Source organism: Salmo salar, chromosome ssa11 (assembly GCF_905237065.1).
Source record: "Salmo salar chromosome ssa11, Ssal_v3.1, whole genome shotgun sequence".
Taxonomy (NCBI): Eukaryota; Metazoa; Chordata; class Actinopteri; order Salmoniformes; family Salmonidae; genus Salmo; species Salmo salar.
Window position 1 is genome coordinate 103,912,154 of NC_059452.1, and position 24,123 is coordinate 103,936,276.

The window sequence follows — 24,123 nt, forward strand, 5'->3', positions numbered from 1 at the left end:
TCCCTGTCTACACCTGTCTTCCCTGTCTTCACCTGTCTTCCCTGTCTTCACTTGTCTACACCTGTCTTCCCTGTCTTCACCTGTCTTTCCTGTCTTCACCTGTCTTCCCTGTCTACACCTGTCTTCCCTGTCTACACCTGTCTTCCCTGTCTTCACCTGTCTTTCCTGTCTACACCTGTCTTCCCTGTCTTCACCTGTCTTTCCTGTCTTCACCTGTCTTCCCTGTCTACACCTGTCTTCCCTGTCTACACCTGTCTTCCCTGTCTTCACCTGTCTTTCCTGTCTTCACCTGTCTTCCCTGTCTTCACCTGTCTTCCCTGTCTTCCCTGTCTTCACCTGTCTACACCTGTCTTTCCTGTCTTCTCTTGTCTACACCTGTCTTCCCTGTCTTCACCTGTCTACACCTGTCTTCCCTGTCTTCACCTGTCTTTCCTGTCTACACCTGTCTTTCCTGTCTTCACCTGTCTACACCTGTCTTCCCTGTCTTCACCTGTCTTTCCTGTCTACACCTGTCTTCCCTGTCTTCACCTGTCTTTCCTGTCTACACCTGTCTTCCCTGTCTACACCTGTCTTCCCTGTCTTCACCTGTCTTTCCTGTCCTAGTACCTGTATTCCCTGTTTTCACCTGTCTTCACCTGTCTACACCTGTCTTCCCTGTCTACACCTGTCTTTCCTGTCCTAGTACCTGTATTCCCTGTTTTCACCTGTCTTTACCTGCCCTCCCTGTCCTAGTACCTGTCTTCCCTGTTTTCACCTGTCTTTACCTGCCCTCCCTGTCCTAGTACCTGTCTTCCCTGTTTTCACCTGTCTTTACCTGCCCTCCCTGTCCTAGTACCTGTCTTCCCTGTTTTCACCTGTCTTTACCTGCCCTCCCTGTCCTAGTACCTGTCTTCCCTGTTTTCACCTGTCTTTACCTGCCCTCCCTGTTCTAGTGCCTGTATTCCCTGTCTTCACCTGTCTACAACTGTCCTCCCTGTCCTAGTGCCTGTCTACACCTGTCTTCCCTGTCTTTCCTGTCTACACCTGTCTTCCCTGTCTTTCCTGTCTACACCTGTCTTCCTTGTCTACACATGTCTACACCTGTCTTCCCTGTCTACACCTGTCTTCACTTGTCTACACCTGTCTTCCCTGTCTTCACCTGTCTTTCCTGTCTTCACCTGTCTTCCCTGTCTACACCTGTCTTCCCTGTCTACACCTGTCTTCCCTGTCTTCACCTGTCTTTCCTGTCTACACCTGTCTTCCCTGTCTACACCTGTCTTCCCTGTCTTTCCTGTCTTCACCTGTCTTCCCTGTCTTCACCTGTCTTCCCTGTCTACACCTGTCTTCCCTGTCTTCACCTGTCTTTCCTGTCTTCACCTGTCTTCCCTGTCTTCACCTGTCTTCCCTGTCTACACCTGTCTTCCCTGTCTTCACCTGTCTTTCCTGTCTTCACCTGTCTTCCCTGTCTTCACCTGTCTTCCCTGTCTTTCCTGTCTTCACCTGTCTTCCCTGTCTTCACCTGTCTTTCCTGTCTACACCTGTCTTCCCTGTCTTCACTTGTCTACACCTGTCTTCCCTGTCTTCACCTGTCTACACCTGTCTTCCCTGTCTTCACCTGTCTTTCCTGTCTACACCTGTCTTTCCTGTCTTCACCTGTCTACACCTGTCTTCCCTGTCTTCACTTGTCTACACCTGTCTTCCCTGTCTTCACCTGTCTTTCCTGTCTACACCTGTCTTCCCTGTCTTCACCTGTCTTTCCTGTCTACACCTGTCTTCCCTGTCTACACCTGTCTTCCCTGTCTTCACCTGTCTTTCCTGTCTACACCTGTCTTTCCTGTCTACACCTGTCTTCCCTGTCTACACCTGTCTTCCCTGTCTTCACCTGTCTACACCTGTCTTCCCTGTCTACACCTGTCTTCCCTGTCTACACCTGTCTTCCCTGTCTACACCTGTCTTCCCTGTCTACACCTGTCTTTCCTGTCTTCACCTGTCTACACCTGTCTTTCCTGTCTTCACTTGTCTACACCTGTCTTCCCTGTCTACACCTGTCTTCCCTGTCTTCACCTGTCTTCCCTGTCTTCACCTGTCTTTCCTGTCTACACCTGTCTTCCCTGTCTACACCTGTCTTTCCTGTCTACACCTGTCTTCCCTGTCTTCACCTGTCTTTCCTGTCTACACCTGTCTTCCCTGTCTTCACCTGTCTTCCCTGTCTACACCTGTCTTTCCTGTCTACACCTGTCTTCCCTGTCTTCACTTGTCTACACCTGTCTTCCCTGTCTACACCTGTCTTCCCTGTTTACACCTGATGGTGGGGACTTGGAGCTGGAAGGAGACAAGCTGGTGGACATACACACACCTATCATCACCCAGACTGTAGAGGAAAGAAACACACCTATCATCACCCAGACTGTAGAGAGGTTAGAAACACACCTATCATCTCCCAGACTGTAGAGAGGAAAGAAACACACCTATCATCACCCAGACTGTACAGAGGTTAGAAACACACCTATCATCACCCAGACTGTACAGAGGTTAGAAACACACCTATCATCACCCAGACTGTAGAGAGGTTAGAAACACACCTATCATCACCCAGACTGTACAGAGGTTAGAAACACACCTATCATCACCCAGACTGTACAGAGGAAAGAAACACACCTATCATCACCCAGACTGTAGAGAGGAAAGAAACACACCTATCATCACCCAGACTGTAGAGGAAAGAAACACACCTATCATCACCCAGACTGTACAGAGGAAAGAAACACACCTATCATCACCCAGACTGTAGAGAGGAAAGAAACACACCTATCATCACCCAGACTGTACAGAGGTTAGAAACACACCTATCATCACCCAGACTGTAGAGAGGAAAGAAACACACCTATCATCACCCAGACTGTACAGAGGAAAGAAACACACCTATCATCTCCCAGACTGTACAGAGGTTAGAAACACACCTATCATCTCCCAGACTGTACAGAGGAAAGAAACACACCTATCATCTCCCAGACTGTACAGAGGTTAGAAACACACCTATCATCTCCCAGACTGTACAGAGGAAAGAAACACACCTATCATCACCCAGACTGTACAGAGGTTAGAAACACACCTATCATCACCCAGACTGTAGAGAGGAAAGAAACACACCTATCATCTCCCAGACTGTACAGAGGTTAGAAACACACCTATCATCTCCCAGACTGTACAGAGGAAAGAAACACACCTATCATCACCCAGACTGTAGAGAGGAAAGAAACACACCTATCATCACCCAGACTGTAGAGAGGAAAGAAACACACCTATCATCACCCAGACTGTAGAGAGGAAAGAAACACACCTATCATCACCCAGACTGTAGAGAGGAAAGAAACACACCTATCATCACCCAGACTGTACAGAGGTTAGAAACACACCTATCATCACCCAGACTGTAGAGAGGTTAGACACACACCTATCATCACCCAGACTGTACAGAGGTTAGAAACACACCTATCATCACCCAGACTGTAGAGAGGTTAGAAACACACCTATCATCACCCAGACTGTACAGAGGTTAGAAACACACCTATCATCACCCAGACTGTACAGAGGAAAGAAACACACCTATCATCACCCAGACTGTACAGAGGTTAGAAACACACCTATCATCACCCAGACTGTAGAGAGGAAAGAAACACACCTATCATCACCCAGACTGTACAGAGGTTAGAAACACACCTATCATCACCCAGACTGTAGAGAGGAAAGAAACACACCTATCATCACCCAGACTGTAGAGAGGAAAGAAACACACCTATCATCACCCAGACTGTAGAGAGGAAAGAAACACACCTATCATCACCCAGACTGTACAGAGGTTAGAAACACACCTATCATCACCCAGACTGTACAGAGGTTAGAAACACACCTATCATCACCCAGACTGTAGAGAGGTTAGAAACACACCTATCATCACCCAGACTGTACAGAGGTTAGAAACACACCTATCATCTCCCAGACTGTAGAGAGGAAAGAAACACACCTATCATCACCCAGACTGTAGAGAGGTTAGAAACACACCTATCATCACCCAGACTGTAGAGAGGAAAGAAACACACCTATCATCACCCAGACTGTAGAGAGGAAAGAAACACACCTATCATCACCCAGACTGTACAGAGGTTAGAAACACACCTATCATCACCCAGACTGTAGAGAGGAAAGAAACACACCTATCATCACCCAGACTGTACAGAGGTTAGAAACACACCTATCATCACCCAGACTGTAGAGAGGAAAGAAACACACCTATCATCACCCAGACTGTAGAGAGGAAAGAAACACACCTATCATCACCCAGACTGTACAGAGGTTAGAAACACACCTATCATCACCCAGACTGTACAGAGGTTAGAAACACACCTATCATCACCCAGACTGTAGAGAGGTTAGAAACACACCTATCATCACCCAGACTGTACAGAGGTTAGAAACACACCTATCATCACCCAGACTGTAGAGAGGAAAGAAACACACCTATCATCACCCAGACTGTAGAGAGGAAAGAAACACACCTATCATCACCCAGACTGTACAGAGGTTAGAAACACACCTATCATCACCCAGACTGTAGAGAGGAAAGAAACACACCTATCATCACCCAGACTGTAGAGAGGAAAGAAACACACCTATCATCACCCAGACTGTACAGAGGTTAGAAACACACCTATCATCACCCAGACTGTACAGAGGTTAGAAACACACCTATCATCACCCAGACTGTAGAGAGGTTAGAAACACACCTATCATCACCCAGACTGTAGAGAGGAAAGAAACACACCTATCATCACCCAGACTGTACAGAGGTTAGAAACACACCTATCATCACCCAGACTGTAGAGAGGTTAGAAACACACCTATCATCACCCAGACTGTACAGAGGTTAGAAACACACCTATCATCACCCAGACTGTACAGAGGTTAGAAACACACCTATCATCACCCAGACTGTACAGAGGTTAGAAACACACCTATCATCACCCAGACTGTACAGAGGAAAGAAACACACCTATCATCACCCAGACTGTAGAGAGGTTAGAAACACTCCTATCATCACCCAGACTGTACAGAGGTTAGAAACACACCTATCATCACCCAGACTGTAGAGAGGAAAGAAACACACCTATCATCACCCAGACTGTAGAGGACAGAGACAAGTTAGAAGGAACTAGAGTAGGAAGTGTAGTATTATCAACCTTCATAGCCTGTGTGTGTGTGTGTGTGTGTGTGTGTGTGTGTGTGTGTGTGTGTGTGTGTGTGTGTGTGTGTGTGTGTGTGTGTGTGTGTGTGTGTGTGTGTGTGTGTGTGTGTGTGTGTGTGCGTGTGCGTGCGTGCGTAGAGAGAGATTATGATAGCTTGTTCAGGTTAACAGTAAACAATCCTACAGGGCAGAATGAGAGTCTCTTATTTACTGACTGGAAGTTCAAAGAGGTACTGTCAGCACGGTGGGGGGGAGGGCCTGGTTAGTCTGGTGCAGCCTTAGGGACTGTGTGACTTTACCTCTGTGTGCATGTGTTTGGTATTCTTGCGCGTGGGCGTATGTGTTTGTACTTGTTTTCGTACATTTGGTGAGTATCTTAAATTGTCCTACAGCACCCTCCCCCCACCCCCGTAATAAAATTAAAATAACATAAATTGCCTTTTGTGAGCTATCTCTTGACTTCCCCTTACTAGCTCTGATTGATGATAGATACTCTATTGAGGTAAAATGTACATCCTATGACTGAGATGATGTGGTTTTACCACCTAGCTACAGTTGAAGTCAGACATTTACATACACCAAATACATTTAAACTCCATTTTTCACAATTCCTGACATTTAATCCTAGTAAAAATTCCCTGTCTTCGGTCAGTTAGGATCACCACTTTATTTTAAGAATGTGAAATGTCAGAATAATAGTAGAGAAAATGATTTATTTAAGCTTTTATTTATTTCATCAGATTCCCAGTGGGTCAGAAGTTTACATACACTCAATGTGGGTCAGTGGGTCAAACGTTTTGGGTAGCCTTCCACAAGCTTCCCACAATAAGTTGGGTGAATTTTGGCCCATTCCTCCTGACAGAGCTGATGTAACTGAGTCAGGTTTGTAGGCCTGCTTGCTCGCACACGCTTTTTCAGTTCTGCCCACAAATTCTCTATGGGATTGAGGTCAGGGCTTTGTGATGGCCACTCCAATACCTTGACTTTGTTGTCCTTAAGCCATTTTTCCACAACTTTGGAAGTATGCTTGGGGTCATTGTCCATTTGGAAGAGCCATTTGCGACCAAGCTTTAACTTCCTGACTGATGTCTTGAGTTGTTGCTTCATTATATCCACATAATTTTCCTGCCTCATGATGCCATCTATTTTGTGAAGTGCACCAGTCCCTCCTGCAGCAAAGCACCCCCACAACATGATGCTGCAACCCCTGTGCTTCACGGTTGGGATGGTGTTCTTCGGCTTGCAAGCCTCCCCCTTTTTCCTCCAAACATAACGATGGTCATTATGGCCAAACAGTTATTTTTGTTTCATCAGACCAGATGACATTTCTCCAAAAAGTACAATCTTTGTCCCCATGTGCAGTTGCAAACCGTAGTCTGTCTTTTTTTACGGTGGGTTTGGAGCAGTGGCTTCTTCCTTGCTGCGCGGCCTTTCAGGTTATGTCGATATAGGACTTGTTTTAATGTGGAGATAGATACTTTTGTACCAGTTTCCTCCAGCATCTTCACAAGGTCCTTTGCTGTTGTTCTGGGATTGATTTGCACTTTTCGCACCAAAGTACGTTAATCTCTAGGAGACAGAACGCGTCTCATTCCTGAGCGGTATGATGGCTGCGTGGTCCCAGACTTGTGAAGGTCTACAATTTTTTTTCTGAGGTCATGGCTGATTTCTTTGGATTTTCCCATGATGTCAAGCAAAGAGGCACTGAGTTTGAAGGTAGGCCCTGAAATACATCCACAGGTACACCTCCATTTGTCTCAAATGATGTCAAATAGCCTGTCAGAAGCTTCTAAAACCATTACATAATTTTCTAGAATTTTCCAAGCTGTTTAAAGGCACAGTCAACTTAGTGTATGTAAACTTCTGACCCACTGGAATTGTGATACATTGAATTATAAATTAAATAATCTGTCTGTAAACAATTGTTGGAAAATTATTTGTGTCATGCACAAAGTAGATGTCCTAACCGACTTGCCAAAACTATAGTTTGTTTACAAAGAATTTGTGGAGTGGTTGAAAAAGGAGTTTAATAAATTACTCCAACCTAAGTGTATGTAAACTTCGAACTTCAACTGTATCTTAATATCAATGCACTAACTACCTGTAAGTCGTTCTGGATAACAGCATCTGCTCAATGACTAACATGTCAAATGTGTGATTGCATGCACCAGCTTCACAATGATGAAGAAAACTGTCCCAACCCAGGGTAACAAGGATGAAACCTGTCCCAGTGTAGGGTAACCAGGATGGAACCTGTCCCAGTGTAGAGTAACCAGGATGAAACCTGTCCCAGTGTAGGGTAACAAGGATGAAACCTGTCCCAGTGTAGGGTAACAAGGATGGAACCTGTCCCAGTGTAGAGTAACCAGGATGAAACCTGTCCCAGTGTAGGGTAACAAGGATGAAACCTGTCCCAGTGTAGGGTAACAAGGATGAAACCTGTCCCAGTGTAGGGTAACCAGGATGAAACCTGTCCCAACCCAGGGTAACAAGGATGAAACCTGTCCCAGTGTAGGGTAACCAGGATGAAACCTGTCCCAGTGTAGGGTAACCAAGATGAAACCTGTCCCAGTCCAGGGTAATCAGGATGAAACCTGTCCCAGTCCAGGGTAACAAGGATGAAACCTGTCCCAGTCCAGGGTAACCAGGATGGAACCTGTCCCAGTCCAGGGTGACCAGGATGAAACCTGTTCCAGTCCAGGGTAACCAGGATGAAACCTGTCCCAGTCCAGGGTAACCAGGATGAAGAAACCTGTCCCAGTCCAGGGTAACCAGGATGGAACCTGTCCCAGTCCAGGGTGACCAGGATGAAACCTGTTCCAGTCCAGGGTAACCAGGAAGAAACCTGTCCCAGTCCAGGGTAACCAGGATGAAGAAACCTGTCCCAGTCCAGGGTAACCAGGATGGAACCTGTCCCAGTCCAGGGTGACCAGGATGAAGAAACCTGTCCCAGTCCAGGGTAACCAGGATGAAACCTGTCCCAGTCCAGGGTAACCAGGATGAAGAAACCTGTCCCAGTCCAGGGTAACCAGGATGAAACCTGTCCCAGTCCAGGGTACCAGGATGAAGAACCCTGTCCCAGTCCAGGGTAACCAGGATGAAGAAACCTGTCCCAGTCCAGGGTAACCAGGATGAAACCTGTCCCAGTGTAGGGTAACCAGGATGAATGAACCTGTCCTAGTCCATGGTAACCTGGATTAAGGTACCTGTCCCAGTCCAGGGTAACCAGGATGAAAAAATCGGTCCCTGTCCAGAGTAACTAGGATGAAGAAACCTGTCCTAATCCAGGGTAACCAGGATGAAACCTGTCCCAGTCCAGGGTAACCAGGATGGAACCTGTCCTAGTCCAGGGTAACCAGGATGAAACGTGTTCCAGTGTAGGGTAACCAGGATGAAACGTGTTCCAGTGTAGGGTAACCAGGATGAAACCTGTCACAGTGTAGGGTAACAAGGATGAAACGTGTTCCAGTGTAGGGTAACCAGGATGAAACCTGTCCCAGTCCAGGGTAACCAGGATGAAACCTGGCCCAGTCCAGAGTCTCATATCTTCCCAACCCTGGCAGTCAATCTAAATGCCGGTTGCGGGTGAATAAAAAAACAAATAAAAAATGTTGGATATCCCCACTCTTGCTGGATTCCAATAATAATTACACATCACTTTGCAAGCCAGCACAATGTGATTTACAGGCCTGATGTGGCCTGTAAATTATGAGTTTCAGGCCACTGTATTAGGTAGTGACGGGAAACCGAGCCTTCCTGAAGGCTTTGGCGCTTTCACCAAATTGTACCGATAAAAACCGTTCACTACGCGGAGCTTCATTATCTGTTCACATTGCATATTAGTGACATCTGCTGGTCAGCAATAAATAGCAGCGTTTGATTATCAGATAGACGTTTTTGGTTTTCATCCAAACCGTGGCGCAGCGATAGGTCGTTGGCTTTAGTAGTCTATAATCAGGTGGAATACCAGGTTTCCATTGTACATCATGTTTCTCTTTCTTGTGCCTTCAAGTTCACTATTTTTTCAAAAACTGCCTTCAAAAACAGAATCTATGGCATTATTTAGAATGCTTAAAACAGAATCTATGGCATTATTTAGAATGCTTAAAACAGAATCTATGGCATTATTTAGAATGCTTAAAACAGAATCTATGGCATTATTTAGAATGCTTAAAACAGAATCTATGGCATTATTTAGAATGCTTAAAACAGAATCTATGGCATTATTTAGAATGCTTAAAACAGAAGCTGTAGCATTATTTAGAATGCTTAAAACAGAACCTATGGCATTATTTAGAATGCTTAAAACAGAACCTATGGCATTATTTAGAATGCTTAAAACAGAATCTATGGCATTATTTAGAATGCTTAAAACAGAATCTATGGCATTTTTTAGAATGCTTAAAACAGAAGCTATACTACACTAAATAAAACTAATTATTTGAACAACAGAGCAGAAAGTGTGGTTTTCACATTTCATTTTTTTTAACTAAATATTGTGTCTTCAACAGGATTCCACCTCATACCCTGATATCTTTGAATGTTCCATGGTTCCCTGCTCTACCTGCTAAGCTACTGTTAAGGTGAAACATGAAATATCCTGTCTATATTTGTCAATATAGTGTCCAGTAGAGGCTGGTGTTTGAAAGCCACTTGGAATCGAAGAAAGCACCAGAACTACAGCAAAACGAGTGGGATCTCGCATTTTGCAAAAACATAGTTTGGAAAAAAAGCATGTGATTAAACGAAGTTTCTGACGGCATTGATGACGTACTTCTGATAAAGTGACACGTGTATCGGCACGCTGCTTCTAATTTAGCTGCGTAGTGATTTCAATGCGTGTCTCTGAGCTCCGGTATCAAACATAACATCACTAGTATTAGGGTAAAACTAGGCCCTCAAAAGAAGGCCTTATGATGTATGTATTTGTACTGTCTTAATGAATCACATTTGAATGAAAACCTATTCCCTTAGGATCTCACTTGGTGAATCCTGGGAAACATGTACATACTGTAAGTCTTAAAACTCTACAGCAGGGCTATTCAATTCCGGTCCTGAAAGGCCTAAACATTTCTTTTTTTAGATTTTTGTATGGTTCTTCAAAGAACCATCTGATCTATAGTTCCTCAGATAACCTAAAATGGTTCCCCTATGGCATCGCTCTCAATAACCTTATTTGGTTCCAACTTGCACCTTTATTTGTAAGACTGTAGTCCACCTCCCCTGAACCCTTTCTTTCTACTTTCTACTTACCCTCCTCCCCTCTCATCCCCCTCTCCTCTGCCTGTGGAGGTGTGCTAACGGTGGGAAGAGACCCCCCAATGAGAGATAAATGGAACAGTGAGCGAGATGGAACAGAGAGAGAGAGATGGAATGGAGAGAAGAAATCTCACTCTTCCGTTTCTCTCCTTTCATTACTCAAGGCCTATTTCTTTGAAGCACTTTTCTTTTTTTCTGTTCCATTTCAGTTCATTCGTTGTATTTCTGTTATTCTCTCCCTTCCCTGTGGAGCTTGGAGGGGACGTGAGGGTGAACTTGGTGTGAAAGCTAATGTTCTTCCTAAAGCACAATACCCTAGTTCTCTTAATAATAGCTTCTGATTCTGTGTAGGGTTACCCTCATGTCTATATCACTGTGGCCATTTCTGTGGTCCTCTGTAACTCAGTTGGTAGAGCATGGCTAGTGGGTTGTATACCAGGGACCACCCATACGTCTGCTAAATGGCATATATTATTATTATTTTGTTATTATTATTGTTGTATTATTATTAATGTTATTATTTTATTAGTATTAATATTATTAATAGTATTATCATTATTGTTATTATTATTATTATTATTATTATTATGAATGTTATTATTATTATTGTTGTTATTATTATTATTATGATGAATGTTATTATTATTATTGTTATTATTATTGTTAACGTTATTCTTATTTATTCTTCTTATTGTTATTATTATTATTATTGTTGTTATTATTATTGTTATTATTATTATTAAATGCATTTTTGTTATTATTGTTATTATTATTGTTATTATTATTATTTGTGTTGTTATTATTATTATTGTTATTATTATTTTTATTACTATTGTTATTATTATTTGTATTAATATTATTAATATTATTTTTGTTATTATTATTATTAATATTTTATTATTTTATTGTTATTTCTACAGCTTGTGATAGTCTATAGGGTGATGTTTTTCCAGCCGGTATGTCTTTGTAGCTTGTCCATGTTCAGGGTCTGTTCTACTATATACAATCAGCCTTCTGCTAATGCTTGTCCTTGCTCAGTGTCTGTTCTACTTTATAAACTGGGTGGAGAGAGACTTGTCCCAAAGCCGCTCTTGCGTTATCTTGGCTGTCTGCTTAGGGTCGTTATCCTATTCGAATTCGAACCTTCGCCCCAGTCTGAGGTCCTGAGTGCTTTAAAAAAACAGAAAAACCTTAATTGCATAATTATTCAGACCCTTTGCTGTCATGTTTCCATTAATCATCATTGAGATGTTTCTACAACTTGATTGGAGTCCATCTGTGGTAAATTCAATTGATTGGACATGATTTGGAAAGGCACACATCTGTCTATATAAGGTCCCACAGTTGACAGTGCATGTCAGAGCAAGAACCAAGCCATGAGGTCGAAGGAATTGTCCGGAGAGCTCCGAGACAGGATTGTGTCGAGGCACAGATCTGGGGAAGGGAAGGTCCCCGAGAACACAGTGGCCTCCATCATTCTTAAACTGAAGAAGTTTGGAACCACCAGGACTCTTCTTAGAGCTGGCCACCTGGCCAAACTGAGCATTCGGGGGAGAAGGGCCTTGGTCAGGGAGGTGACCAAGAACCCAATGGTCACTTTGACAGAGCTCCAGAATTCCTCTGTGGAGATGGGAGAACCTTCCAGAAGTACAACCATCTCTGCAGCATTTCACCAACCAGGCCTTTATTGTAGAGTGGCCAGATGGAAGCCACTCCTCTGTAAAAAGCAGATGACAGCCCTCTTGGAGTTTGCCAAAAGGCACCTAAAGACTCTCAGACCATGAGAAACAAGATTCTCTGGTCTGATGAAAACCAAGATGGTACACTATGGCCTGAATGCCAAGCATCACGTCTGGAGGAAACCTGGCACCATCCCTACGGTGAAGCATGGTGGTGGCAGCATCATGCTATGGGGATGTTTTTCAGCGGCAGGGACTGTTAGACTAGTCAAGAATGAGAGAAAGATGAACAGAGCAAAGTACAGAGAGATCCCAGAGTGCTCAGGACCTCAGACTGGGGCGAAGGTTCACCTTCCAACAGGACAACGACCCATAGCACACAGCCAAGACAACACAGGAGTGGCTTCGGGACAAGTCTTTGAATGTCCTTGAGTGGCCCAGCCACAGCCTGGACTTGAACCCAATCGAACATCTCTGGAGAGACCTGAAAAAAGCTGTGCAGTGAGGCTCCCCATCCAACCTGACAGAGCTTGAGAGGATCTGCAGAGAAGAATGGAAGAAACTCTCCAACTACAGGTGTTGCCAAGCTTGTAGCGTCATACCCAAGAAGACTTGAGGTTGTAATCGCTGCCAAAGGTGCTTCAACAAAGTACTGAGTAAAGGGTCTGAATACTTATGTAAATGTGATATTTTTTATATGATATTTCCTGTTTTTTTTTTACATTTCCAAACATTTCTTAACCTGTTTTTGCTTCGTAATTCTGGGGTCTGTTGATTGATGAGGGGGGAAAAAACACTTTAATCCATTTTAGAATAAGGCTGTAATGTAACAAAATGTGGAAAAAGTGAAAGGGTCTGAATACTTAATGAATGCACTGTGTGTGTGTTCACTTTATCATTTCTTGAACATACATGGAAGGCTTAGAAAAGAAACACATGACAGCTCTAGAAATAGTATTTAGTGGCATGTGGCTAGGATGATGAATGCTGTCTCTGTAAAAAAACAGTCATTATACCAGCACGCACGTGTTAGCTAATCCGTCTCTGTAAATGTAGAATATATTTATTGAAACGCTTCAGACGTACACTCATCCCTCACTTCCCTATGGCTCAGAGAGAGAGAGAGCGAGACCCGGGACAGCAACACAGTTAGACCCACCCAAATCATTATAAAATCATAAGATAATTACTTCGCACATTGGAAAGAATTAACAAAAAATCAGAGCAAACTAGAATTCTATTTGGCCATAAACAGAGAGTACACAGTGGCAGAATACCTGACCAGGAAAGCTTTGACTATGTACAGACTCAGTGAGTCTAGCTTTGCTATTGAGAAAGGCTGCTGTTGGCAGACCTGGCTCTCAAGAGAAGATAGGCCATGTGCACACTGCCCACAAAATGTGGTGGAAACTGAGCTGCACTTTCTAACCTCCTGCCAAATGTATGACCATATTAGAGACACATATTTCCTTCAGATTACACAGATCCACGAAGAATTCGAAAAAAACGAACCCAATTTTGATAAACTCCCATATCTACTGGGTGAAATTCCACAGTGTGCCATCACAGCAGTAATATTTGTGACCTGTTGCCACAAGAAAAGGGCAACCAGTGAAGAACAAACAATATTGTAAATACAACCCATATTTATTTATTTTCCCTTTTGTACTTTAAATATTTGCACATAATATGACATTTGAAATGTCTATTATTTTGCAACTTGTTTAATGTTAATTTTTATTGTTTTGCACTTTTGTTTATTATCTACTTCACTTGCTTTGGCCATGTTAACATTTGTTTCCCATGTCAATGACGCCCTTAAATTGAAATTCAAATTGAGAGAGAGAGAGAGAGAGAGAGAGAGAGAGAGAGAGAGAGAGAGAGAGAACATTGTGTGAATTACTCACTTGCTTCCTTTTTTCTCTTTCTCTTCCTCCTCTCACCTTTTCTCTCTCTCCCTTTCTTTCCTCATCTCTTACTCTCTCTCTCTCCCTTTTTTTCCTCATCTCTTACTCTCTCTCTCCCTTTTTTTCCCTCATCTCTTACTCTCTCTCTCTCCCTTTTTTTCCTCATCTCTTACTCTCTCTCCCTTTTGTTTCCATATAACCCTTCATATTTCTCTGTCTTCCTTTTTTTATTTCCTTATCTCATCCTCGCCACCTTTTATCTCCCCTCTCTCTCTCCCTCCCCTCTCTCCCTCCCCTCCAGGTATTGGTACCCAGAACGGCAGAGCGGAGAATGACCAGGACTTTAAGGGTCACTCCCAGAAGCAGGTACAGTTTAACCCTGGTCAGACGCGGGCCACATGGCGTGTTGTGATCCTTGCCGATGGGATCTTTGAACAGTCTGAAACCTTCCGGATCCTTCTGTCTGAGCCCGTTATGGGAGCACTGGAATTCCCTGCCACCGCCACGGTGGAAATACTGGACCCTTCCGACGGTTAGTACACACCTGCTGATCTAAGATCAGTTTAGCCTCTTTTTTTAATATCTTAATGGATTCTTTATAATGAGAGCGAGGACCTGATCCTAGATCAGCACTCCTTCTCTGAAACTCTTTGACCAGTCATGGAAGCACTAGTTCCCTGCTCCTGCTGCTATGCTTCTACTTATTCAATTCCAGCCAATGAGCCTGTCCTCCAATATCTCCGTCCACCAGCCACCACTGGTACTGCTGTTATATGTAGTATGTAGAATATAATATAATATAGTATAATATAGTATAATATAGTATAATATAATATAGTATAATATAGTATAATATAATATAGTATAGTATAATATAATATAGTATAATATAGTATAATATAGTATAGTATAATATAATATAGTATAATATAATATAGTATAATATAATATAGTATAGTATAATATAGTATAATATAGTATAATATAATATAATATAGTTTAATATAGTATAATATAATATAGTTGTGAGCGGACCAAGTAATTTGGCGTCACTCTAAAGCAGAAAGGTGGAATAAGCGAGTCAGGAGTAGGTTTTCTTGATTGAACACAGTTTTCTATTGAGGGATTTTGGTCAATACAAACACTCCAACATAATTCCTGAAAATCTCCCAAGGAAAAACATACATCTTCTTCTTCTCCAGATGAAACAGGAACACAATACGATTATCTTTAAACTACAACAAAAGTCACGGGTTTGTCACCGTCTTAATGGTTCTTCGTGGTTAGCTTCTCTCTCTTGGTAGCCATCTTCCAGAGAGAGGTTTTCCCTCCCATCTTGCTGGTTCCCTCCTCTCTCTTGTAGGGAAAAGATAATAGGTCATTAGTAGCATCAGCTGTGCTTAATTGCCTCAGGTCCCCTTGACTCACATGCCTAGTTGGGCTACTATCCGTGAGTCCAGCCTGCCCTCTGGTGGTCCTTCCACATAGTATAGTATAATATAGTATAATATAGTATAATATAGTATCGTATAATATAATATAGTATCGTATAATATAGTATAATATAGTATAATATAGTATAATATAGTATAGTATAGTATAATATAGTATAATATAGTATCGTATAATATAATATAGTATAGTATAATATAGTATAATATAGTATCATATAGTATTGTATAATATAGTATAGTATCGTATAATATAGTATCGTATAATATAGTATAATATAGTAAAAGATAGTATCGTATAATATAGTATTGTATAATATAGTATAGTATAATATAGTATAGTATAATATAATATAGTATAGCATAATATAGGATATATAGCATAGTACTGTATGTATAATATATATATCTCTCTGTATCAAACTACCAAAGCATTATTGCATTTAAGGAAAACATCAACAAGTTTAAATAACAGTCTGTCGTTATCTTCACCTCTCACTTTCCTGTTCAGACTCTAGTTCATTTAAGGTAATGAAGGTGCAGTAGTCTGTAGGTAACATTACTGTACAGTAACCTACCCAGTCAACTCTGTTATCCTGCTATAGTACAGCAGCCTACCGAGTCAACCCTGTTATCCTGCTATAGTACAGCAGCCTACCGAGTCAACCCTGTTATCCTGCTATGGTACAGTAACCTACCCAGTCAACCCTGTTATCCTGCTATAGTACAGCAGCCTACCGAGTCAACCCTGTTATCCTGCTATGGTACAGCAGCATACCCAGTCAACTCTGTTATCCTGCTATAGTACAGCAGCATACCGAGTCAACCCTGTTATCCTGCTATAGTACAGCAGCCTACCGAGTCAACCCTGTTATCCTGCTATGGTACAGTAACCTACCCAGTCAACCCTGTTATCCTGCTATAGTACAGCAGCCTACCGAGTCAACCCTGTTATCCTGCTATGGTACAGTAACCTACCCAGTCAACTCTGTTATCCTGCTATAGTACAGCAGCCTACCGAGTCAACCCTGTTATCCTGCTATGGTACAGTAACCTACCCAGTCAACCCTGTTATCCTGCTATAGTACAGCAGCCTACCGAGTCAACCCTGTTATCCTGCTATGGTACAGCAGCATACCCAGTCAACTCTGTTATCCTGCTATAGTACAGCAGCATACCGAGTCAACTCTGTTATCCTGCTATAGTACAGCAGCATACCCAGTCAACCCTGTTACCCTGCTATAGTACAGCAGCATACCGAGTCAACCCTGTTATCCTGCTATGGTACAGTAACCTACCCAGTCAACTCTGTTACCCTGTTGTTGTACAAGAGCCTAACCAGTCAACTCTGTTATCCTGCTATAGTACAGTAACCTAACCAGTCAACTCTGTTATCCTGCTATAGTACAGGAGCCTAACCAGTCAACTCTGTTATCCTGCTATAGTACAGGAGCCTAACCAGTCAACTCTGTTATCCTGCTATAGTACAGGAGCCTAACCAGTCAACTCTGTTATCCTGCTATGGTACAGGAGCCTACCTAGACTACCACACAGGTTCAAACTAATGAGCTAATTTACTCTCACAGCTAGAGAGAAAATGTGGTCTTTTTTAGTTACTGTGTTGTGTATTTTTGTTGTCAATTCCCTGACTCTCCAGTGTATATTTAGATAATTATACATGTGCAGCAATAAACCACAGAGATTCCCTTTAGAATTATGCACAGTCCTCCTCTGATTCATTATCTCTCTCTCTTTCTATTTTCTTCTTCTCTTTTTGTATCTCTCTCTAGCTCTCTATCCATCATATCCCTCTCCCTCTCTCTATTCAACCTCTCTCTCTATCCTCCGTCCTCTCCCTCTCTCTATTCAACCTCTCTCTATCCATCATATCCCTCTCCCTCTCTCTATCCAACCTCTCTCTACCCTCCTCCTTCTCCCTCTCTCTGTTCAACCTCTGTCTCTTTTCCTCCCATTCTCTCTTTAATTGTCTCACGTTCTCTCGATCTCTCCCTCTCTCCCCCTTTCTCTCTTTCTTCTCTTCCCCTGTGGGTTAATTATGGTTATATGGAGGGAAGGGCTTGGTTTGTTGTAATATGACAGAGAGAGAGAGCGGAGAGAGAGAGAGCGAGAGAGAGAAAGAGAGATCGATGGAGAGAAAGAGCAAGAGAGAGAGGCAGAAAAAGTTTGACAGAGAGAAAAGAGAGAGCAAAAAGAGAGGGAGAGAAAGTGAAGGAGATTTGCTGCTGTTTCTGCTTAAACTAATGGCCCGGAGAACCCCTGGCTGTGACTGTTGTTAGCCCTGCACTAGCCTCTCTAATGACTACAACCTCTCTGTTGTTTGGGTCTCCGCCTGTTAGCCTGTAGCTAATCTCTCTGGAGGCTAGGTTGATATTGTGATGTTTTCCTGATTTCCCCCCTAATTGTGAGGACACTTAATAGGTTAGCTTGTCTCGCTAGTCTGTCTTAACCTCAGGGCATGCTATATTAACCTAGCAGTACTCTAAAGATGAAAGTTGTCTCTATGTTTCTGTGTGCTAGCTATCCTCTCTGAGGGTTTCTCTAATTGTGAGGGGTCTTTGTGTATTGCCTTGCTCCCTCGAAAGTTGAGAAAACACTCTATAAGCCTAGGACAACTTTCACTAATGATGAGGACTGCCTCTATCTTGCTGTCGGTTAGCTTTTAACCACATCCCTTCAGAAGTTAGGGATGCTTCCCTTATTTCCAAGGACGCTAGCTTAGAACACTAGATAGCGGAATGCCTAATCCTTCTAAAGTGTATGGCATGTGGATTAACCTTGCATAATTTAGGCTAATGACTGTACAGAATTCCCTGATCGGTGGAGTGGAGTTGGGGAGAGGGCATTTGTGGCAGGTGTGCCTTCTACCCAACTCTATGGTCACGTGAAGACGGAGGGCACTTGTGGAAGTTGTGCCCTCGATATAACTCTATGGCCAGGTATTTATACGAGCAGCCATTGAGGGTGCCTCCTTTCAAACCGGGTCCTTCACCCAGACAGATTTGGTGAATTGAGCACGCCAACAACTCTCACAACAGCGACCACCGGTATGCGTCATTGATTACAAGCCAAACTTACCTATCATCTATCTTACATAAATAACCAGCTGGTTACTGAGTCAAGTCCCTGTTCAAGGCATCAAGACTCTTCAAGATCAATAACACAATCCATCTGAATAACATGCCCTGTATAGCCTATCTCCTCTAAAATCATAAAGACTGACAAACGGCATCTTTGCGTCCGCCTACAATCTAAACAGTAGATGGTCATCACCATCAGGCTAAACCTTAATTCAGTTACAACAACGACTATCTTTGTCTGTCTGTTTTCTATTAACTTCCCTCTCGAGAGTCTGGGGATATTTTTCCATAATTGCTAGGAGCTATCTTCATCCTTACTCCCTCTAAAGGTATGAGATATGGGCTTGCTGTATTAGCTTTGTATAACTTAGGCTAATGATGTGGACAGCATCTGTCTTTGTGTGTTAGCCTTCAGCTACATTCCCTAAAGGTTAGATCAGGCTAGTTTGTGTGTTAGCCCTGCTACCTTCCCTAAAGGTTAGATCAGGCTAGTTCATTTGTTAGCCCAGCTACCTTGCCGAGATGTTAGATCAGGCTAGTCTGTGTGTTAGCCTTCAGCTACCTTCCCTAGAGGTTAGATCAGGCTAGTTGTTGTGTTAGTTAGCCCTGCTACCTTCCCTAGAGATTAGATCAGGCTAGTTTGTGTGTTAGCCCTGCTACCTTCCCTAAATGTTAGATCAGGCTAGTTTGTGTGTTAGCCCTGCTACCTTCCCTAAATGTTAGATCAGGCTAGTTTGTGTGTTAGCCCTGCTACCTTCCCTAAATGTTAGATCAGGCTAGTTTGTGTGTTAGCCTTCAGCTACATTCCCTAAAGGTTAGATCAGGCTAGTTTGTGTGTTAGCCTTCAGCTACATTCCCTAAAGGTTAGATCAGGCTAGTTTGTGTGTTAGCCCTGCTACCTTCCCTAAATGTTAGATCAGGCTAGTTTGTCTTATTTTTCTTAATCGTGACCGAAGACGTTGTAGTCATTTTATCAGAATCACATCCCACCTTTATCCCCCAAGTACATTGACATATACCCAGAAATGATGTGAAATGGTGCTGCCACAATAAACAGAATAAACAGACTGAATATCGAGCAGAATTCAGAATCCATGTACACTATAAATGCCAGAAAACAGAACTAGTGTCTGTTACCATGAGAGCTGCCTGAGGATGTCTGTGGGTTAGCCTTCAGATGCTCTCTCCAGAGGCTAGTCACTGTCTGGCTGGTGATGTTTCTCTTAATTTCGAGGACTCACACACAAACAAACACACACCCGCAAACACACACACACACACGCACGCACGCGCGCACACACACACACACACACACACACACACACACACACACACACACACACACACACACACACACACACACACACACACACACACACACACTTTTTGTGTTATAGCTTTGTTTTCAAGCTCAGCCTTTAGTTCTAACGTTGAGGACATCAGTTGAGCTTCTTTTGCTAATGACATGAACTACCCCTGTTATCAGTGTCTAAGAGGGTAGCTAGCCTCTCTCTATGTTATCAGTGTATAAGAGGGTAGCTAGCCTCTCTCTATGTTATCAGTGTATAAGACGGTAGCTAGCCTCTCTCTATGTTATCAGTGTATAAGACGGTAGCTAGCCTCTCTCTATGTTATCAGTGTATAAGACAGTAGCTAGCCTCTCTCTATGTTATCAGTGTATAAGACGGTAGCTAGCCTCTCTCTATGTTATCAGTGTATAAGACGGTAGCTAGCCTCTCTCTATGTTATCAGTGTATAAGAGGGTAGCTAGCCTCTCTCTATGTTATCAGTGTATAAGAGGGTAGCTAGCCTCTCTCTATGTTATCAGTGTATAAGAGGGTAGCTAGCCTCTCTCTATGTTATCAGTGTATAAGACGGTAGCTAGCCTCTCTCTATGTTATCAGTGTATAAGACGGTAGCTAGCCTCTCTCTATGTTATCAGTGTATAAGAGGGTAGCTAGCCTCTCTCTATGTTATCAGTGTATAAGACGGTAGCTAGCCTCTCTCTATGTTATCAGTGTATAAGAGGGTAGCTAGCCTCTCTCTATGTTATCAGTGTATAAGACGGTAGCTAGCCTCTCTCTATGTTATCAGTGTATAAGAGGGTAGCTAGCCTCTCTCTATGTTATCAGTGTATAAGAGGGTAGCTAGCCTCTCTCTATGTTATCAGTGTATAAGAGGGTAGCTAGCCTCTCTCTATGTTATCAGTGTATAAGACGGTAGGTAGCCTCTCTCTATGTTATCAGTGTATAAGACGGTAGCTAGCCTCTCTCTATGTTATCAGTGTATAAGACGGTAGCTAGCCTCTCTCTATGTTATCAGTGTATAAGAGGGTAGCTAGCCTCTCTCTATGTTATCAGTGTATAAGAGGGTAGCTAGCCTCTCTCTATGTTATCAGTGTATAAGACGGTAGCTAGCCTCTCTCTATGTTATCAGTGTATAAGAGGGTAGCTAGCCTCTCTCTATGTTATCAGTGTATAAGACGGTAGCTAGCCTCTCTCTATGTTATCAGTGTATAAGACGGTAGCTAGCCTCTCTCTATGTTATCAGTGTATAAGACGGTAGCTAGCCTCTCTCTATGTTATCAGTGTATAAGACTCAGATCAGTCTTGTTTCTTCTAAAGTCAACCCTATGTCAGATCAGTCTTGTTTTTTCTAAAGTCAATCCTATGTCAGATCAGTCTTGTTTTTCCTAAAGTCAACCCTATGTCAGATCAGTCTTGTTTTTTCTAAATTTCAACTCTATGTCAGATCAGTCTTGTTTTTTCTAAAGTCAACCCTATGTCAGATCAGTCTTGTTTTTTCTAAAGTCAACCCTATGACAGATCAGTCCTGTTTTTTCTAAAGTCAACTCTATGTCGGATCAGTCTTGTTTTTTCTAAAGTCAACCCTATGTCAGATCAGTCTTGTTTCTTCTAAAGTCAACCCTATGTCAGATCAGTCCTGTTTCTTCTAAAGTCAACCCTATGTCAGATCAGTCTTGTTTTTTCTAAAGTCAACCCTATGTCAGATTAGTCTTGTTTTTTCTAAAGTCAACCCTATGTCGGATCAGTCTTGTTTTTTCTAAAGTCAACCCTATGACAGATCAGTCCTGTTTTTTCTAAAGTCAACTCTATGTCAGATCAGTCTTGTTTTTTCTAAAGTCAACCCTATGTCAGATCAGTCTTGTTTTTTCTAAAGTCAACCCTATGTCAGATTAGTCTTGTTTTTTCTAAAGTCAACCCTATGTCGGATCAGTCTTGTTTTTTCTAAAGTCAACCCTATGACAGATCAGTCCTGTTTTTTCTAAAGGCAAACCTATGTCAGATCAGTCTTGTTTCTTCTAAAGTCAACCCTATGTCAGATCAGTCTTATTTTTCCTAAAGTCAACCCTATGTCAGATCAGTCTTGTTTTTTCTAAAGTCAACCCTATGTCAGATCAGTCTTGTTTTTTCTAAAGTCAACCCTATGTCAGATCAGTCTTGTTTTTTCTAAAGTCAACCCTATGTCGGATCAGTCTTGTTTTTTCTAAAGTCAACCCTATGTCAGATCAGTCTTGTTTTTTCTAAAGTCAACCCTATGTCGGATCAGTCTTGTTTTTTCTAAAGTCAACCCTATGTCGGATCAGTCTTGTTTTTTCTAAAGTCAACCCTATGTCGGATCAGTCTTGTTTTTTCTAAAGTCAACCCTATGTCGGATCAGTCTAGTTAGTTTAACACTGCTCCCTATAACGTTGAGAAGACTTTTCAACGCACCACTAATATCTACCGAGGATGGTCTCTTATCTGTTCAGCGCTACTTTCTTTACAGTTTGTGTGAGGACATACACATCGTACACATTCGTTATGCTTGTCTTGGGTCATGGCTACAAATGTGGTTGGGTCTTAATACATGTTTTGCTCTAAGTGTGTAATGCAGTAGTAATGTAGTGTAGTGTGTAATGCAAACACTCAGAAGGCTTCAGTTGGGCCACAGCCCCAAAACCCCCAAAATGTCTAGATGACTCACTGAACGAACCCAGTTAGTGGTTTAATACGTGTGAAGTTTAATCTGTGTGAAGTCTCCTGCCCTAAAGCTCTGAGTCACACACACATACACACACACACACACACATACACACACACATACACATTAATAATTAAAGGGATGATGAGGGGTTGTTTTTCTAACGCGGCCGTTGGAAGATAACCCTGGTGTGTTTAGGAGTAAGGTTGCTGTTTCTTCTAGGAAGGGAGAGACTGAAATAAAGAGAGGAAAAGTAGGAAAAACAGACAAACGGGAGATTTTCATCAGGTATTCATTAGAAGGTGTGGAGGTGTGGATGTAGAGAAGGTGTGGATGTAGATAGAGAGAGAGACAGAGAGAGCGAAAGAGAGGAGAAACAGGATGGAGAGAGAGAGAGAGAGAGAGAGAGAGGTAGATATGGATGGAGAGAGAGAGCGAGAAAGAGAGAGCGCGAGAGAGAGCGAGAAAGAAAGAAAGGACATATGGATGAGAGAGAGAGAGAGAAAGGAGATATTGATGGAGAGAGAGAGAAAGGCGATATGGATGGAGAGAGAGATGAGAAACTGAAAAGAGATATGGATGGAGGGAGAGTAAGAGAAGGCTAGCGGAGTGAGGGAGACAGAGAGAGAGGGGGTAGCGGAGTGAGGGAGACGGAGAGAGAGGGGGTAGTAGAGTGAGGGAGACAGAGAGAGAGGGGGTAGTGGAGTGAGGGAGATGGAGAGAGAGGGGGTAGCGAAGTGAGGGAGACGGAGAGAGAGAGGGGGTAGTGGAGTGAGGGAGACGGAGAGAGAGGGGGTAGCGGAGTGAGGGAGACGGAGAGAGGGGGTAGTGGAGTGAGGGAGACGTAGAGAGAGGGGGTAGTAGAGTGAGGGAGACGAAGAGAGAGGGGGTAGTAGAGTGAGGGAGACCGAGAGAGAGGGGGTAGTAGAGTGAGGGAGACGAAGAGAGAGGGGGTAGTGGAGTGAGGGAGAAGGAGAGAGAGGGGGTCGCGGAGTGAGGGAGACGGAGAGAGAGGGGGTAGCGGAGTGAGGGAGACGGAGAGAGAGGGGGTAGCGGAGTGAGGGAGGCGGAGAGAGGGGGTAGTGGAGTGACGGAGACGGAGAGAGAGGGGGTAGTAGAGGGAGACGAAGAGAGAGGGGGTAGCGGAGTGAGGGAGACGGAGAGAGAGGGGGTAGCGGAGTGAGGGAGACAGAGAGAGAGGGGGTAGTGGAGTGAGGGAGACAGAGAGAGAGGGGGTAGTAGAGTGAGGGAGACGAAGAGAGAGGGGGTAGTGGAGTGAGGGAGATGGAGAGAGAGGGGGTAGTGGAGTGAGGGAGACGGAGAGAGAGGGGGTAGCGGAGTGAGGGAGACGGAGAGAGGGGGTAGTGGAGTGAGGGAGACGGAGAGAGAGGGGGTAGTAGAGTGAGGGAGACCGAGAGAGAGGGGTAGTAGAGTGAGGGAGACCGAGAGAAAGGGGGTAGCAGATTGAGGGATACGAAGAGAGAGGGGGTAGCGGAGTGAGGGAGACGAAGAGAGAGGGGGTAG

The 24,123-nt window shown here is 43.3% G+C and overlaps 1 protein-coding gene across 1 annotated transcript in view; it reads left to right on the forward strand.

Annotated features, from left to right (window-relative positions):
* The window catches only part of frem2a (FRAS1 related extracellular matrix 2a), a 243,133-nt gene that overhangs the window by 99,602 nt on the left and 119,408 nt on the right, over positions 1–24,123 (forward strand). The window contains exon 5 of the mRNA XM_045690232.1: positions 14,368–14,598. Within this exon, the coding sequence (XP_045546188.1) occupies positions 14,368–14,598 (231 nt within the window). The remainder of the gene's footprint in view (positions 1–14,367; positions 14,599–24,123) is intronic.